The sequence below is a fragment of the Clupea harengus genome, chromosome 18, assembly GCF_900700415.2.
Source record: "Clupea harengus chromosome 18, Ch_v2.0.2, whole genome shotgun sequence".
Lineage (NCBI taxonomy): Eukaryota > Metazoa > Chordata > Actinopteri > Clupeiformes > Clupeidae > Clupea > Clupea harengus.
In genome coordinates, this window is record NC_045169.1 from 5,173,277 (window position 1) to 5,190,427 (window position 17,151).

Below are 17,151 nucleotides of genomic sequence, written 5' to 3' on the forward strand. Positions count from 1 at the left end.
TGTGACTCTCATGAAATTTGTAGCAAAACATCTTATGACTCTTAGACACTCCTATTTGTCAGACAGCATGTTTATGTGCTCCTGTGTCTTTCTACTCAAGGTTTGATTATGAGGCCATCGACCCCCGAGCTGCATTCTACCTGATGAAGGATCTAGAAGCGGTCATCTCAGACAAAGCGTTCTGCAGTCAGAAGTTCGCCGTGGGAAACAGCGTCTACAGCGTGGAGAAGGCCGACAACTTTGAGTACATCGACCCCGTGGATGGGACTGTGGCCCGGAACCAGGTTAGAGATCACTGTTCATTCAGCCTCTACTGTATGTCTTCATGATCGAGTGTTATAGAGGTCTGTATCACTGTTCATTCAGCCTCTACTGTATGTCTTCATGATCGAGTGTTATAGAGGTCTGTATTACTGTTCATTCAGCCTCTATGTCTTCATGCTCTAGAGAGAGTTATATATCAAATGCATCAAATGCAAATATATGTATTCCTTTTGAGGTATACAGTATTTTTGTTGATAGCTGGCTTTTACAACACCTTCGATTTCAAATTTGGTGGTATATAGTCATGTGAAGGAGAGGCAAACACACTTTTCATTCCACTAGCAGCCTAGGCTCTCCGTTATACTGTTTTGTGCTCCGGGTTTGGAAACCTACACAAATGTAAGGACAGGTTTTATAGCACCAGTGGCGTCAGCAAGTTATCTAGCTTTTATCTGTGACAGCTGTGCTGGTGTTAGCAAGGCAAGTCTGTTGGCTGTTAGGTTGTTAGTTTTAGACAAAAACAATGTTATGTCTCTTTAACGTTAGCAAGAGTTTCAGGGTTTGAGGTCACCATTAAGCATTATCACTGTGCTGTCAAAAATCAAATTATGTTTCTATATTAAGGTTTTTCTGCCCGGTTCCTCTGTTTCAAAAGCAAAAAGATAAAATGGTGGAATCAGCACTGAAGGCTGAGTTTAAGGACTTAGTTCTGTTATGTTAGGACACCTTCTGTCCAAGCAGTGAAGCAGTTTACATGAAATGCCATCAAACATTTGGTCCATTACCTTAAAACAAATGTGAACTACCTTAATCCCCCTCTAAAGAATGTAAACACACACAGATGCATAGGCAACCAGAAACAAAGAGAGAGCGGCCGGCTGACATAGTAGCAGTCCGGAAGGTTCTCCACACTGGCCCAACCCTGTCATGTTGAATGGAACACTCCGGATGACCTCTCTGTTCCATCCGTCTCTGCCATCTATCTAATCCCTCCTTCCCTTTCTCTTTCCATCCCCTCTCATCCCTCTTTCCTCTGTTCACACCCAGTCTTTGAGGTTTTCTCAGCTGACGGTTCTGTTCCGACCAGGAATGTGTGAAGACACTACCCAACACAGACACACACAAACAGATGCACATACATGCACACACACACACATACACGCAATGGAACAATACTTAAAAATATAACATCGAAATCCTGAAGAATGTTGTTGAGATGCTACTGAAAATCAGTCCCTGCAGGATTTTGCAATCTTATGATTTCACTAATTCAAGGATTTCCTGCAGCTGCGATTGCGGGTTGCAATTTTCTCTTATTACTGCAATTTTAATAATTTATATAATATATATATACAGTACTCTATACATATATATAATATATAATATAATATAATACTGCAAAAGAACGCTGCATTTTTTGTAAGTGTAATTTCTGCAGCAAATTTGGTCACTTTCGTCACACGTTTGAGTATTTTATGAAATGAATAATAGAAAAACATAAATGTTTTGTGCGTTAGATATCAGCTACGTCCGGTGGCTAGCCCTAATCCATCACTGTCTGTCCTTGTGGGTGTTATCACAGTGGCGTTGCTCAGACATCCCACACATGCCACAGTTGTTTCAGCTGCTGCCCCTCTCTTCCGCAACTGTCAGTGGCACCGGGGCCCTCCACAAGGGTATCAGCTGTCCAACCAAACAAAAATATGCCTTTCACAGCGCACACACACACACACACACACACACACACACACACACACACACACACACACACACAGACAGACAGACAGACACACACACACAGACACACACACACACACACACACACACACACACACACACACGCGCGCACACGCACACAGACAGACACACACACACACACACAGACACACACACACACACGCACACAGACAGACAGACAGAGACACAGACACACACACACACACACACACACGTGCGCGCACACGCACACAGACAGACAGACAGAGACACAGACACACACACAGACACACACACAGACACACACACAGACACACACACAGACACACACACAGACACACACACAGACACACACACAGACACACACACAGACACACACACACACAGACACACACAGACACACACAGACACACACAGACACACACAGACACACACAGACACACACACACACACACACACACACACGCGCGCACACGCACACAGACAGACAGACAGAGACACACACACACACACACACACACACACACACACACACACAGACACACACACACACACACACACAGACACAGACACACACACACACACACACACAGACACACACAGACACACACAGACACACACAGACACACAGACACACAGACACACACACACTCACACACTCACACACACACACACACGGGTCACCCAGTCAGGGACAGTCAGAAGCAGACTGGCTACAGAAATGTGCGTTTGCATATGCAGCAGTTGAGCTTTGCACAACTATTCCACTCACGCTGAGTGTGAGGAGCCACTGAATTCCTCTCGAGCCCTCACCCCCCCCCCCCCCCCCCCTCCTCCCCCCTCGCATCTCTTTGTCACCCTTTCAAACACACATTTGCACAGTGACATGTAGGACCTCCAGAGAAGAGCTTTTGTTGCCTGTATGTAGAAACAACGTGACCCCTTTCTCACCTTGTTCTGCCAGGTTAAAAAGATTTGATGTTTATGATGATTATCTTGGAAAACTCTCAGTGTAACAATGTACAGAAACATTGGCATTAAGACTGCTAAAACATATATTGTAGCAGATACAAAATTAAGAATCATTTAAAGCTTCGTAGCATCTTATTTTTCAAATATTGGTCAAGTCCAATCACTTTGTTTGTACCCAAGAGTCTAGTAGTATTCCAACAGTGTCATAGCCTCTCTAAACTGTCCTGGTGGGAATCCATCCAAAAGGACATTTTTGTGCGTCGTGATGATGGCCATTGATTCTCCATGGGTACCTCAGCAAAGGCATTCAAAGGCTTCATCCAGTGAGGGTCTCAACTGTCCTGCCCTGTGAGATTTGGAAATGTCTCTTTATGCTTCTCAGTAATCCACCATTCAGTGCTTTTAGAATCTGCATGCCGCCCAAGCATCTATCAGTAATGACAGCATTTTTTTTGCCTGCTGGCAGATCTATGAAATACACTGTATGCCACCAGTTCATCAGCTATTGTTGATGCCTTTAGAGTCCTGAAGAGGGCAGTGTTATCAAGTGTTATCAAGGTTTGAGGTCATGTGTGTTCTTCGTTCTACCTGATGTATAATTCAACACCGGCCTCCTGCTGATGCTTCTGCTGTAGGTGGGGTGGTGGTTGTGCATTGCTTTGATAGGAGATCATGCTATTGATCATTCATATTGATCATTCATATTGAACGCCTGACTGAAATGGTATGAGCAATGATGGCCTGCATCAGTAAATGAATGGAGAGGGCAAGTAAGAGTTCCTAGCAATGTTGTGGCAGATGTCAGGTATGTTACTCTAAGTGAAGAGATTCAGCAGGCAGTCATTTTGTTTGTGTGCATTATAAACACTTTTGTCTCTCTTGGAATAGTTTATTTGGACTATTTGGGCTATTTGGACTGTCATTTATTATGAAGCCTGTCTTAAACTGCACTTTGGAACTGTTTGGTTTGCTCTGATTTTTTCTTGGAAGTCTTGCAATGATATTCATATATTTGTAATCATTAATGTAAAAATATTGTACAAATCGTGTTTTTGTTTTGTTTTTGCTGTACATTTAATGTATTGTGTTGTTGAAGTTCGGTTAGTTAGGTTTAACTTAGAGCTAGGCTTTAACAGTTTTGTGGGAAATTTCCAAATGTTAGAAAGGTCAGTGTTTGATAAATTGTTTGCAAATGGGTAAGTTGTAAATGATGATAATGGATGCAGATGGCCAAGCTGATCTGAATGAGTAGCAAACTTCATTAAAGGAGATGACAATGCCTTTGGAAATGGACGAATCTTTCTTCTCTCTGCCTCTCCAGGGTTTGAGGATCATCTTCTCTGAGTCGTCCAGGCTCATCTTCCGTCTCAGTGGGACAGGAGTGGGAGTGGGGGCCACCATCCGCATCTACGCCGAGAGCTTTGAAAGAGACCCTGAGAGACACAACAGGGAACCACAGGTACAGGACACCACACTCACCCTAGGCCTGCCTGTCCTCGTCTTCATTCTCCTCCTGGTCCTCCTTCTTCATCTTAATATAGTACCTTTCCAGTGTCTTGGGTTGTGCTTCAATTGAATACTTCCAATTTCATCTCTCCTTGGAAATCTATCCATATGGAAAAAGTCTGTCCAATTCATATATGTTCATTTTTACATAGTATATGCAGTAACAGTGTCCAGTATCTTTTCAGATACAGTAACATAGAAAAAAATATATGTTTTATATACAACCTACCTTGCACACATGTTTACACTTCAAATCTTGCTCATGTTCTGAAGTTAGCAAAATGATTTTGCCAAGTTATTAAATTAGCTTTAGGTCACCCGTGGTGGACTTGCCAATCAATACAATGAGGGTCATGAGTGTTCATTCTGTGTAAATGTTCCAAAATTAGAATGTAGGACGTGTCTCCTTTTTGTGTTTAATGTTAGCGCGCCTGTGTAGTTCCTTGTGTTAGCTCAGCGTTATTTGTCACCGCCTTTGTCTCCGTTAAGTCGACGTTAGATCGGCCTCTCGTTTATATTGTCCACTCATTTGGATATTGTTGAAACAGTATCAAGTATAACCATCTCACACTCCCTGGTTTATGGATTGACAGCCTGTAAAATTCTAACAGCACCTGGACCTCCTTGGACTTGGTTCATAAACTGTAGTTTATGAGAGGGCTTTCTCAACCATTTTGTAGCTGTTTACCAGTAATTTGTATAGCGTGACACATTTGAGAGAGTTTGTGTTTATGCAGTTATACTTTAATCCTTGACTGAAATTTCACCTCAGTTCAATTGAGACTGAAATTTTCTCAATTTTGATTGGACAGTGACACTTCCGTGTAGGCAAAAACAATAGCTGAAATCTCATCCCTCCTCCTCTTTCTCCTCTTCCTTCTCTGTCTTCTCTGTCTTCTTCTACTTCTTCTTCTAGATCTTCTTCATTTTCCTCTTCATCTTCAGCTTCTTTTTCAAGTTCCTTTGTACATACTGCTAGTCCTGATTACTTTGCACAGATGTCAGAAAGTAAGACAACACAATTTATGAATTAAGAATAGCCAGCCCAGTGAATACCCTACATCTGTGCTCATATTATTTGAGGTTATGTGAACAACCTACAAAACATACAAGGAAATTGAAAACCAGTGGACCAGCCTTTCTTCCCTTTCTCAAGCCATTGTTAGTGGCATCAGTTTTTTTCAGAGGGCTAGGCTTGTGCATCACAAAGCCCGATGCGTAAGCTCAATGAATTTGAAAAATAATAATTTAATTCTTCCCTTCAAATTCCCTTCCCTTTCTCTAATGTTAATGGTAATAACTGAATGACTCTGGGCAGACCTCCAGATCATCTCAACTTTACACTTTTTGTGTCATCTGCTTTCAGTGCATTTGTTTACTCTCTCCCTTATCTCACCCTTATCCACATTTTTCAGACCCGTTTTTTTTAATTTTTATTATTATTTCTATTTTCAAATTGTTTCAAAATGCTTCTCAGATTTGAATAGACAATTCAGGCAGCCAAAGAGAAGAACAGCTCTTATGGGCCAACTCTGGCATTTCACTAGAGTGTCGCATTGACTCCACATGCCTCTTCACACTAAACAACAGCAACACACATATTACAACAACATTAAACAGGCAGCAATTAACTTAGATTAACAACAGAATAAGTGCTGTTGGTCTTGTTGGCCTCTTGACACTGTGGCATTGATAACTAGTTGATAAATGTCTGGCTGCTTTATCACAGGCAATAGCTGGCGATATGATCATGCCCATATTGATTAGTGACCTGAATTCGTTGGATGCTAGTTAGATAATTCGGCTGCATTGTGCAGTACCTATTAGTCACTGTTGTGCACAGACGTTGACGAGGGCAGAGGTTAAAGCGTGGATGAAAGAAACTACATTTTATGGGTGTTTTTGAAATGCTGTTGAGCAATCCATCTAGAGTACGACTGGCCACATCATCACTGTGTGGTCATCGTGAGTTGATTTCCAGGGGATTGATAAGGCTATATTCAGTTGATAATCCTATGGCTAGTTTAAAGCGTCCAGTGATTAGCAAGATTACTAAGATTACCAAGCCTTTCAAAACAATAAATGAATAACTGGCCTGGGCTTGCTGGTCAGGTGTTGTGTGGATAAAGAAGAAATGTTAATCGGTTTTATAGAAACATTAGGATTAAGCAGAGGGATAGGTTATTTTGGTTTGTTCAGTTGAACAAAAAGGGACAAATTGATGCATAGTGTTGCTTTAAGGGGCTGTTTGAGTTTTGCAGAGGCTGTAGAACACCATTCTCTCAGGTGCATTATGCCCAGATTCTTCTCTGTCTGATGTCTGCAATCCACTGACCTTTTAGAAGTGATTGGCGGTGTTATCATGATCTTTTATTATATAAGGAATAATTCACGAGCACGCAGTTATATAAAACACGATGCACATAGGCATTGTATGCTGTTTCCTTAGTGCCACATTATTCCACCTGTACATTTTCTATATGGATTCCATTTCTATTCGGGCATGTTCGTTTGAATGCATTTTGAATGCAATCCAAGCTTCGGTTTTACTTTACATGACTTTATGCTGAGTTAAATGAGCCAAATCTCCATCATTTGTTTTATCTGCTGTAGAAGATAAAAACCAACCCTGCTAATATTACGTGTTTGTCTGTTTGACTGTTGATGCTGTCGAAACATGAATAGCGCAAAACACATAGACAGAAATAAAGACAACTTTCAATGCATAGCACATACACAAACCTCTTGTCATACACGTCATCTATGCATTGCTTTCCCTTTTGTGTGTGTACGTTTAGGTGAGTAGATACATGTTTTCTACAATCCACCATCCTTTAAAAATATTCGACTGCAAATATCAATCTTTCGGCAGGTGGTCCTGGGACCTCTCATCGCCATCGCACTAAAGATCTCCGACATCCACGAGCGGACTGGCCGCCGGGGTCCCACCGTCATCACCTGACCTGACCTGACCTCCAGTCACCCGCCCGATCCAATTTCCCTGGCCCCAACCCCCCCCGGCCAACCTCCTCCCCTCTTCCCATTGGACTATCACTCCTCACCAGGGGCCAAAGCCATGAGTCAGGCATCCACTGAGACCCAGTCTTTCTCTGCATCCTCCATCTCGATCCTCCTCCTTCTTCTCCTCCTTCTTCTCCTTCTCCTTCTCCTTCTCCTTCTCCTTTTCCCTCTCCTTCTCCCGCATCCTCCATCAGCTTACTGTCATGTCACGCAGTAGACTATCTGCCCATCATCGTGAGCAACACAGCAACACCCTCCACTCTGCTGTTTGCTTCCACCCTGACCCCCTGTCTAACCTCTTTCACTGGCTGCCATTTTGGACACACAAATGTAAACTTGGTTAGTGTGCACGTTTTCACCATCTTCCTGTAGACCTTTTGCACTGATACCACACTTTTAAAACTGTACCAGAGGGTGATGCAGTCTATCCACTGAGTAATTATGTCAGGTTTCAATATGCGTTTATTGTCTATAGCTGAGTATTGGTAGGTTATATATGCACAGTTATTCATTCACCACTGATGTAGTAATATCTCCCGTGTGCTTGTGTCATGCTGAAACACAATGTTTTAAGAATAGCAAAATACAGCTCCTAATTATATAAATAATTGTTTTGTTGTTGGCAGAGAAAAATATATTTTCATTTTCATATTGTCATTTAATTCAGTCTTTTCCATTGAAATGTAGGTGTTTCTTTTCTGAATGATGTTGTGTTTGTGGTGCCTCATGTGTTAGTACTAGCACTAGCTGTTGTTTAGTAACTGCACTTTCAAACAGAAGAGTACCGTGTGGAATCAGGTGTTAGAAAAACACTGCACAAGAGAGCAAACATGTTAAAATCCTGTGGAATAATAGAGAAGAGCATTCACAAAATGTAGGGTTTTATTCTTTTCTTTTTTTTATTATTATTGTTATTATTTCAATATTTCTAGACACCACTAACCTTATATTTCCTACTCACAGCCGGGTAGGCCATTATGAGTTGTGTGGACTTTGTGAAAAGAGTTTTCCATGTCGTATGTTCCAGGGGCGAGAGGTGTGTGTGTTTCAGGTCTCCTTCATTTCCAGCTTATTCAGTGGCATTGTTAGGTGTTCAGCTCCTCAATTTGACACTGATGACATTGTGACACATACGGATCCCAATCTGTTAAACACACTTTTGAATGAGGTTTTGGTGCTTTCCTTCCAAACGACCTCCTATTCAGATGCTTATGGACATGACTACTTGAGATGCACAACAGTTATATAGAGATCCACTTTTAATCCCACAAATGTATTTCTAGTCTCATCACAATTTCCAACCCAAATCGCTTTGTCAGTGTATGTTTTCAACATTGGTAACGAAAATACATACACACAATATGAAATGTTTTAAACATATTTTCACAAACATTTAATGAGCACCTCAGTGCTTAGACAATGAGGGTGTCAAAGCAGCGATGTCTGACATCTGACATTGGACCTCTGATCTCAGAGAATGCGACTCCCCAAAAAAGCCTACTTAATCAGACAGTGGTACTTGTAAGGTCCCTCTCTCCTCCATTAGTACAGTGTACATACCACAAGAAAGGCTTCACTGAAATCACAGAGGGAAACATGCTCTTTCTTCTCTTTTTGTTCCAGATCCTTCTTCATTATTTTCATCACCATTTCATCCTCATTTTTAGTAGCTTTGGATAGTTTGCTTTGGTCTGCTGCTCTAAACTGCAAGTCGTGAGGTCATGACCCCGTGGATCATGAAAAACCTTGTCTTGATTTTCCTTCTTAGTGAACTGAATCAGAACAGTCATACCCATGCATTCGATTTTTTTTGGTTTTATTATTTTTTGAAACAAGAGCTACTACTTATAATGTCCAGATTGTCCAGAGTGTAACCAACCCTGTGAGCACAATAACGAAATTCCCTCCAGAAGGGGGTGAAGACATATTTGCTTCTACATGTTGAAAGATATGGCCGCCTTGTTCAAGTTACACGAGACATGTTTATAAGACTGCAATTCAATTCTGCCTTTTTTAAGATTAAATAGCTGAACACTGAGCATTAGCACATGAGTATGTTGGCTAACTGAGTTTTACATGGGCTGATGTGACCTGTGACATGTGCTTTTTTTTTTGTATTGACATCCCACTAAATGAAATGTGAACTGCTTCATCACCCTCTGCTTGAGGGGGACCACTTGCACCCCTATGGTTGTAATAAAGGAAGGGAAGGAGCGGAGAGTCTGTCCATCACTGAAATGAGAGAAAAAAAAAAAACAAGAGAAACTAACACGTTGTTCTCAGCAGGATTTCATTGTTTCTAAGGCTACACTGAAATAAAAATGTTTTGTGTGTGTCTTTACTTGTCGTGCTGGTTAGCTGACCATTTCTCAGCGACAGTATATCAATGCTGTCAGCGCTTTTGTCAACCCTATTGTGTTTGGAAGTGATATTTGGTGGTTTGGACATCCAGTCCAGTAACCCTTGGATGTGATTGACTGTGCTGACACAATAACCCGTGTTCCCTTTTTATCAGGGTCATTTAATTGCACTCCAGACACCTCCAGTGATTTTACGGCAGTTGTCAGACTGGGAAGTGAAGTTCATTGTGTGGCAAGAACAATCCAGCTGCACTGATATGGCACTTTGTGTAATACTGTCAATTAATTGGCCAGACTTTCAGGGGCTAGGAGTCTTTGTACGTGTACATAGATTTGATTGAGATAATGTGTCAAGGATTGAAAGGAAGTTAATATTTAGCAGTGACTGAATGTCAAAGCTGTAAAAAAAAAATATACAGGCCCACATCCTAGAATCACTTCCAGTCATTTATGAGTAGAGGCGGTGTCTCAAAGCAATCATGTCAAGTCATTGCCATATGAAGTAAACAGCTTTTGCATTTATTGCACAGGATTTTCCACAAATTCAAGACTCATGATACTGAGTAACACAAAAACAACATTTCTATTGTTGTAACAAATGCAATGATGCAACAAGTTAGCATAGCACAGCAAGTTAGCATTTTTCTACATAGAGGAAATGTCCACAGTTCACAAATGGAATAGGCTACCATGTTACATATCCCATATATGTAATGGCATCACCATGGTTCTTGGAACATTCGTTTGTTCAACGTGCACATCTCCTTAATACTCGCTGCCTTAAAATCTTACAGTACAGTCACAGCTGCTTTTGAAAGCATGGCTAATTTCTCACGTGTAACACATCAGTTTGTACTTCACGAAGGCTTAACCGGTACTGCAGCGCAACTAGTTACGGTTCTCCTTTAATATCTGTCTCCAGTGTTCCTAATTGTGCCTACATCACAATCTCAGTACACACTGGCAGATTCAGGAGATTAACCGACCCCCCATTACCTGCAGACATCCTTATTGTACAGCTGTTGGCACACTGTCCATGTCCATCCATAGGTAGTGTAATACAAGGACTATTTCAGGACAGCTTTTTCTTTTTGACTCATGTTCACAGATCACCAGGAAGTCTCTGTAGGTTTCAGAAGCTTCTAGATGGCTGATATTCCAGAACCCCACTGGTATATTATCTCAGAGACATGTGTTTTTCAGCATGAGTGCTTCAGTGCTTGCTTGCTCACTTGACCCCTCCGCACATACCAGACGTGTCTGTGTCTCATCCAGAACGCCTCCTAAAGCACACGGGTGCATTCCAAGCTACTGTGTCACAGTACTACTGAAGCCCATGTGCAGATGACACCCAGCAGAGACTTGTCACTAGAGAGAGAGGCTTTAGCGCCGTGGGGTCCAGCACATCACGCACTGCCCACCAGAACACTGCCCTCTGACCTCTGGAGGCGTACTGAGCGCCAGGTTTACTGGTGCGCTGCCTCATCGTGTCTGTGAGAAGGGGCCCTCTGGCGGCCCGCCTGGGCTCTGCTGGTGCTGACCCAAAACCTGGTCGTAGGTGGGGGGTTGCTCGTGACTGAAGGCCTCGTTCACCATTTCAGAGCCGGTGGGGGTGTACAGCGGGGGGGCCATGCAAAAACAGACCTGGTTGATGGTGTTAGTTTCGGCTTGTGACTCCTCATATGAGGGAGGGTAAAAGTTTGGCCTGCAAAAGAAGACATTGACACCTTTTTAAGTAACAAGCAGAATTTATGACATTCATTTACATACCCGTATGCATTCATTTATAATTTTAGAAAAGTGGCTTTAAGTGTGCACAGCACAAATACAGACTGCTACATTATCTGGCTTTAAAATGAATCAAATGTACTCCAAGGTTTTATATTTCTTTTGAATGAAATTATGCAGATCATCTGCACAGGAAAAGGCTGTTACTTTACATTGACTAACCCCAGTGTCATTGACGCAAACAGGGTCTGAATAAGTGTTCCAAGGCTTTCTGAAAGCTATTTTTGTTTATTATATTATTTGAAAGACTACAATAGTTTTATGCATTTTAATCTTAGAAATGGTTTGATTGATCAGAAAATCATGAGAATAACTGGAATCAAGCTTTTGATACAGAACCAGGGATAAACAGGAACTTATTCCAGCAGTGTCACTCAGATCGGCCTCACCTGTCCACTGTGTAGACGTACACCTGGGTGCTCCGTCTCCTGTGGCGTCTCTGCCTGTACAGGCTGCTCCTCATCCCGTGGCAGATGGACCAGAAGGCGCCCATCAGAAGCAGCAGGAAGCCACCTGCCACCATGAGGTACGCGAAGACGGCCGGCACCGTGACCTTACTGCCGCCTTCCAGAGACTTCAGGTAGGCGCCCACGCAGATGAAGCTGAAGCCAAAGAACAGCAGGATCAGACGGAGCGCAGCGCCCAGGCGTTTCTTTTTGTCCATGGTGGCGTCTGGCAAATGCAATGGACGCTGCGGCGGTCAGTTCGGGTTGAATCAGTGAGTGAACACCTGCTGGTGGGAGACGGCAGCGAATGAGAGAAAGCCAAATCTCCCTTGCCTGTGGCGGTGCAGTCGGTATGGCTTGCTTGTCAGATGACATCAGTTTTATGCCATTATAACAGGGCTGTAACCACAAGAGTCTGGGATGGTGTGTTGTTCATTAACAAGTTCCCACCTTGATGGGTCACTGCTATCAGTGAACTCTAGGCAGTAAACAAAGTAACTACAGGCCATTCTGGCAGTCTGGAAGTCGTTTACGATAAGGCTTGCGGGAAAACAATATGACATACCTGTCTGGAACAGAGCTCCCATGCCACCGCTTCATTTCCCAAAATGTGCTTGGTATGCAGTGAATTTGTATTTTTAATTGATTTGTTCCTTTATGAGGAACATATCATGTGGTTGGCAACTGATTCTCACATAAATTCTGCTTTGTTCCTTTTTTGACGGTTTTTGTTTCGTAAGTATTAGTCATAAAAGCAACATAACTGTCAGGTAGAGGGAAGGAGGAAATGGCTAGAACATCTTGTTTTCTCCCTGGGGAAATCTCGTCAGAGGTCGGAGAAGCCTGGGTTTTCCCTTTGCTTACTCTCTCATGCTTAGAAGAGAAGAACAAGGGTGTGACCAGGGATGAAGAGACTCTGGCAAAGTCTTATCTCCTGTTATGCATGCGGGTATTTTAATGAAATCATACCAAACAGACAGTTTACATCATCCATAATGAAGATGAAATAAAATGGAGGACGAAGAGTTTCTTCCTTGCACGTTGAAGAATTTATAAGGTAAACACTGTTTGTATTTAAAGTGTTCAAACTCCTATTTTACATTTTTTTACCATGCCTGTTTAAAACATGTTTTAGGATAACCTTCTTTTTAAAGTTTTGAATCATACATTAAAAACAATGCACTTAGCAAACGATGAAGGTAAGCACTTTAATGGTGATTCCAGAATGAAAATCACTCACTCAGTGAAATCACTCACTGAGCATGAAGTTCAGATTTTTATAAACAATTAACTCATATTTGTTAAGTGTTCATGAGAATAAGGGAAAATTTAGATTTGAGGTTTGAAATTAGTCACAAAACATTAATCAATCAGCTGCCATGAATGGCTGACAGTAATAAACACCCTTCCACACACAACCCAATGTTTCTATAGTCATGGAGCTGTGTCATGCGTAAATCACCTGATTCAGCAAAAACTCGGAATTAGGAGTAGATGTAATATGATACAGAGATTAGTTGGCTTTTCAAAAATGTAAATCAGATCGTGGAGAAATGCCTATTCTTCTAAGTGCACAAAAGATGTGGTGTTTCTGACCATTATTTCATAATACTCTCAAGGGCCATGACACATCATCAATATATCATGCATATGAGCATTTAGGGCATAACTCATGGCATCTCTTGTGTATTTTTGCTTAATTAATTAATTACTCACTATCATGATATATATGTAAATCTATATATATATATATATTATATAATAATGATCTTGATAGTCAGTATTACAAACCACTCTGTTGATTTAAAGTTGGACAGCTGATGACATGGCTGATGCCATATTTGTGCCTATTTACTCATACTTTCAGAGTGCTTTGTCTTGGTGCTCCTTGTTATTGACTAATCAACAACCTTAACTCAAATCACCTTTGCCATACAGTGGACGGCTACATTTATGGTAAAAACAAACGCAAAATAGATACATGTCACTGACCTGAAGAAGCGTGGAACTTTGACAGTCGGATTGTAAACTGCAGACAACCTCTTAAAAACATGATGGGCAAAGGGCACTAGCCAAAGTCCTCATTTTACTCTCTACCACTGGCTCATCCTCAAGCATTAATCCAATACATATAGCCCGGTTTGTGTGATATCAACGCATCATAGCACATGAATTACAGTGCTTGAAATGTTTCTAGTGGTTTGAACTGTGTATAAATGCTTCTGTTTTAAGTGAATTTTCATAATGATTACAGTACTCACAAAGTACTCAGCGACAAGGCTACATAACAGTCCTCATAGGAAACATTTATTATAGAGAGATACAGATAGAGAAGATGGCAGATAGTCGTCAGATAAAAGAGAATCTGGTAGATAAAGTTCTTTCAAGCCTGTTGATGTCTAAGGGTTTGGGGCAAACAAATGTGTACTGCTGTTGTAGCACAGGTGCAAACGAACATGACATTGTTGTACAGAATAACCCGATAAAATGATAAGCAAGCTTGCAAAAATCCAAAAACACTTAATGGGCTCAAATCAATCTGATTATTAACCGTACATGCTATGAGTTTATGAATGACCAATCACCCCTGTTCTAGACATGAATGGATTATTTTATAACAGACTTGAGGAAGACACTGACATAAAAAGACATCGCATGAAATCACAAGGGGAGATAAAAGTTTATGAGGCCTTTGCTATGGCACGTCAGTTGTAAACTAGCCAGTGCATATGAAAACAATAAGGCTATCGTCTACAGTCTATTTTGTAGCTTAATCTACTAGCATGATAAAGTTTTGTGCAGAATTAATTTTTGTCATCAAATTGAAATGTGCTAGTAATGGTTTAAAATTATTACATATAACCTACATCTGAAACCCAATTGAAACATGCACGCACACACTTATATAGAAACAGACCAACAAATCCACACCTCGACCATTATCATTTATTTTTGCTATAGAATAATTGAGTTAGCAGGAAAAACTAACAGCCAAAAAGTTGCAAAACTGAAATATATAATTTTACAAGAACATAACCAAGCCCTATCAGCCTTTCAACATATCTGTGCTAAAATGGTATTCATGATTTATTGTGTCAAAAACCAGAGAGATGTTTGAATCCCTTATTTTCAAAAGGTTCTGTAAAAAACTGGAGACTGGAAGAAACTAAAAAGGTTCAACTCTACGAGAGCAGGACGATCCGTGTAGAATAGCTTGATTGGATTTATACTCCACAACACTAGACGGCGACAGTGCAACAATGGAACGTTGTTTTCCATTATCCTGTCTGAGATAAAACAAAAAAAAAACGAAAGGGAAGGGAAGTTATTTACCGCTCTCTTTCCGCGTACGGGTGGCAGGAAAGCGATTTGGTTAACGTCAGGTGATTTTCCTTATTTCAATCTGGTATATCTACATTTTAGGACACGTTTGTACTTTTAAAAACTAAATATTCGTAGTGTTTAATTGTTACGAGTATAATGTGCTTAACGCGCGATATACTGTGTTAGCTAAACGTTTGATGGAGACTTTCTCGGTAGTTAAACTAGCTTGTGTTGCTAGCCATCACATAGCCCTGCCGACGTTGTCACCCAAACCGAAGTTTTTGCTGCAGATGTCATCTGTCGCATTGCATTGCATTCTGAACATATTTTCATCCTTTGGGAATAGTCTACGATCCCTGTTGAAAGAACATGGATAATGTAAAGTTATAGTTATTGTTGTGTTGGTTTATCTAGTATATATATAGGATAGTACCGTTATACATTGTGTTGAGTATTCTGTGTGGTTATTTTGGCGTTAGTTTATCCAGTATAGTGACGTTACACATTGTGTTGAATATTCTGAAATCTGACAGAAGGAATTCTATTGACCGGTCACTCATAATTCACCATCAACAAGTTGGCTACTACTTGTCAGCATAAGCATAACACCTCTACTGTAACTAATGTGAATGTCTAAAGTTAGGTCATATGAAGTCAAGTATGGCATGTCTTGCCAGGATCTTGTTTAAGCTGCATTTTTCCGTGTTGCTAAGTTGTGTTTTTCTTGACTTCTAAGCAGTGCCACATTGCTACGCTTTTCCACGGGGTTGCAACTGTTAATTGGAGGATCATTTTGTCAAAAGGATGATTGATCTTCGAGCCTGGGCGGAATATGTGGTTGAGTGGGCTGCCAAAGACCCTTACGGCTTCCTCACCACAGTCATCCTCGCCTTGACTCCCCTCTTCATAGCCAGCGCCTTGTTGTCGTGGAAGCTCGCCAAGATGATCGAGGCGAGGGACCGAGAGCAGAAAAAGAAGCAGAGGCGACAGGAGAACATTGCCAAAGCCAAGAGGGTGAAGAAGGACTGAGCGTGCCAAGGGATGAGATGCAGTGGAATCAGCCTACTGTCACGTCGCGTCGCGTCCCAGCCTGCTCTTCTGTGTGGCCCGCCCCTGGAGGTGGAGGACCAATGAAGGGTTTCTTGGGAGGCCTTGCAGCCGTCACGGTGCAGAGCATGAGGGTTCGTGCTTTGGGACTTGTCGGCAAGATTTGTTTTTAATCGTCTCACAGGGTGGCACGAGCACTGCCCCGAGTTACTGTTACTGCAACGTTTTTTGGCATTCCATTTATTAAAATATTGCTGAAATGATTTTTTTCCACTAATAAATAATTTAAAAACCTGTTTTTAAAAATGACTTGTGATAGCATTTGTTGTACTGACTGTTTAGTGATTAAACTTTCTCATATGATATTTGGAGTTCCCTTACGTATTTAATTGCATTTTTTAAATAACGTTTTTATTTTTTTACTACATTTTAGAAACATTTTTTTTATTTACCCATGGGGAAGTCATTCCTGTTCTATTTGAGTACCCACACATGTCCAACCTAAGCAAGGAAATATTTTTCTAATTCTGAGTACTTAAAGTATAACGGTGGAAACCCATGACAGCGACGCGATACGCTTCCATCACTTTGAGTGGGCGTGTTGTAACGTGTGGAAATAGCATTTTCAAACTGTCAGAGACGACACCAAACATTCTGATTGGCCGCTGCGGGAAAAATCGCTCCTCATTTGCATAGGATTCAACATT

The 17,151-nt window shown here is 41.3% G+C and overlaps 3 protein-coding genes across 7 annotated transcripts in view; 2 read left to right on the forward strand and 1 right to left on the reverse strand.

Annotated features, from left to right (window-relative positions):
- Positions 1-9,820, forward strand: part of pgm5 (phosphoglucomutase 5) — a 24,053-nt gene extending 14,233 nt beyond the window's left edge. Inside the window, exons 9-11 of the mRNA XM_012820641.3 lie at positions 101-284; positions 4,274-4,411; positions 7,331-9,820. Of these exons, the coding sequence (XP_012676095.1) occupies positions 101-284; positions 4,274-4,411; positions 7,331-7,420 (412 nt within the window). The 3' untranslated portion in view covers positions 7,421-9,820. The remainder of the gene's footprint in view (positions 1-100; positions 285-4,273; positions 4,412-7,330) is intronic.
- A 517-nt stretch (positions 9,821-10,337) lies between these two features.
- On the reverse strand, positions 10,338-12,584 carry LOC105894147 (transmembrane protein 252). The gene is made up of 2 exons (XM_012820621.2): positions 12,017-12,584; positions 10,338-11,544 (listed from the first exon to the last, which is right to left on the reverse strand). The coding sequence occupies exons 1-2, from the start codon at positions 12,289-12,291 to the stop codon at positions 11,322-11,324; spliced, it is 498 nt and encodes a 165-aa protein (XP_012676075.1). The 5' UTR covers positions 12,292-12,584; the 3' UTR covers positions 10,338-11,321.
- Positions 12,585-12,975: 391 nt separating this feature from the next.
- smim15 (small integral membrane protein 15) lies at positions 12,976-16,750 on the forward strand. Of its 5 annotated transcripts, none has more exons than XM_031584527.2 (2): positions 12,976-13,130; positions 16,134-16,750. In XM_031584527.2, exon 2 carries the CDS (start codon positions 16,202-16,204, stop codon positions 16,424-16,426), a length of 225 nt encoding a protein of 74 aa, XP_031440387.1. In that variant the 5' UTR covers positions 12,976-13,130; positions 16,134-16,201; the 3' UTR covers positions 16,427-16,750. The 5 variants fall into 5 exon arrangements, with proteins under 5 accessions (XP_031440387.1, XP_031440386.1, XP_031440388.1 ...); XM_031584526.2 differs by having other exon boundaries at positions 16,137-16,750; XM_031584528.2 differs by lacking the exon at positions 12,976-13,130 and adding an exon at positions 13,785-15,456 and having other exon boundaries at positions 16,201-16,750.
- Positions 16,751-17,151: the final 401 nt, after the last annotated feature.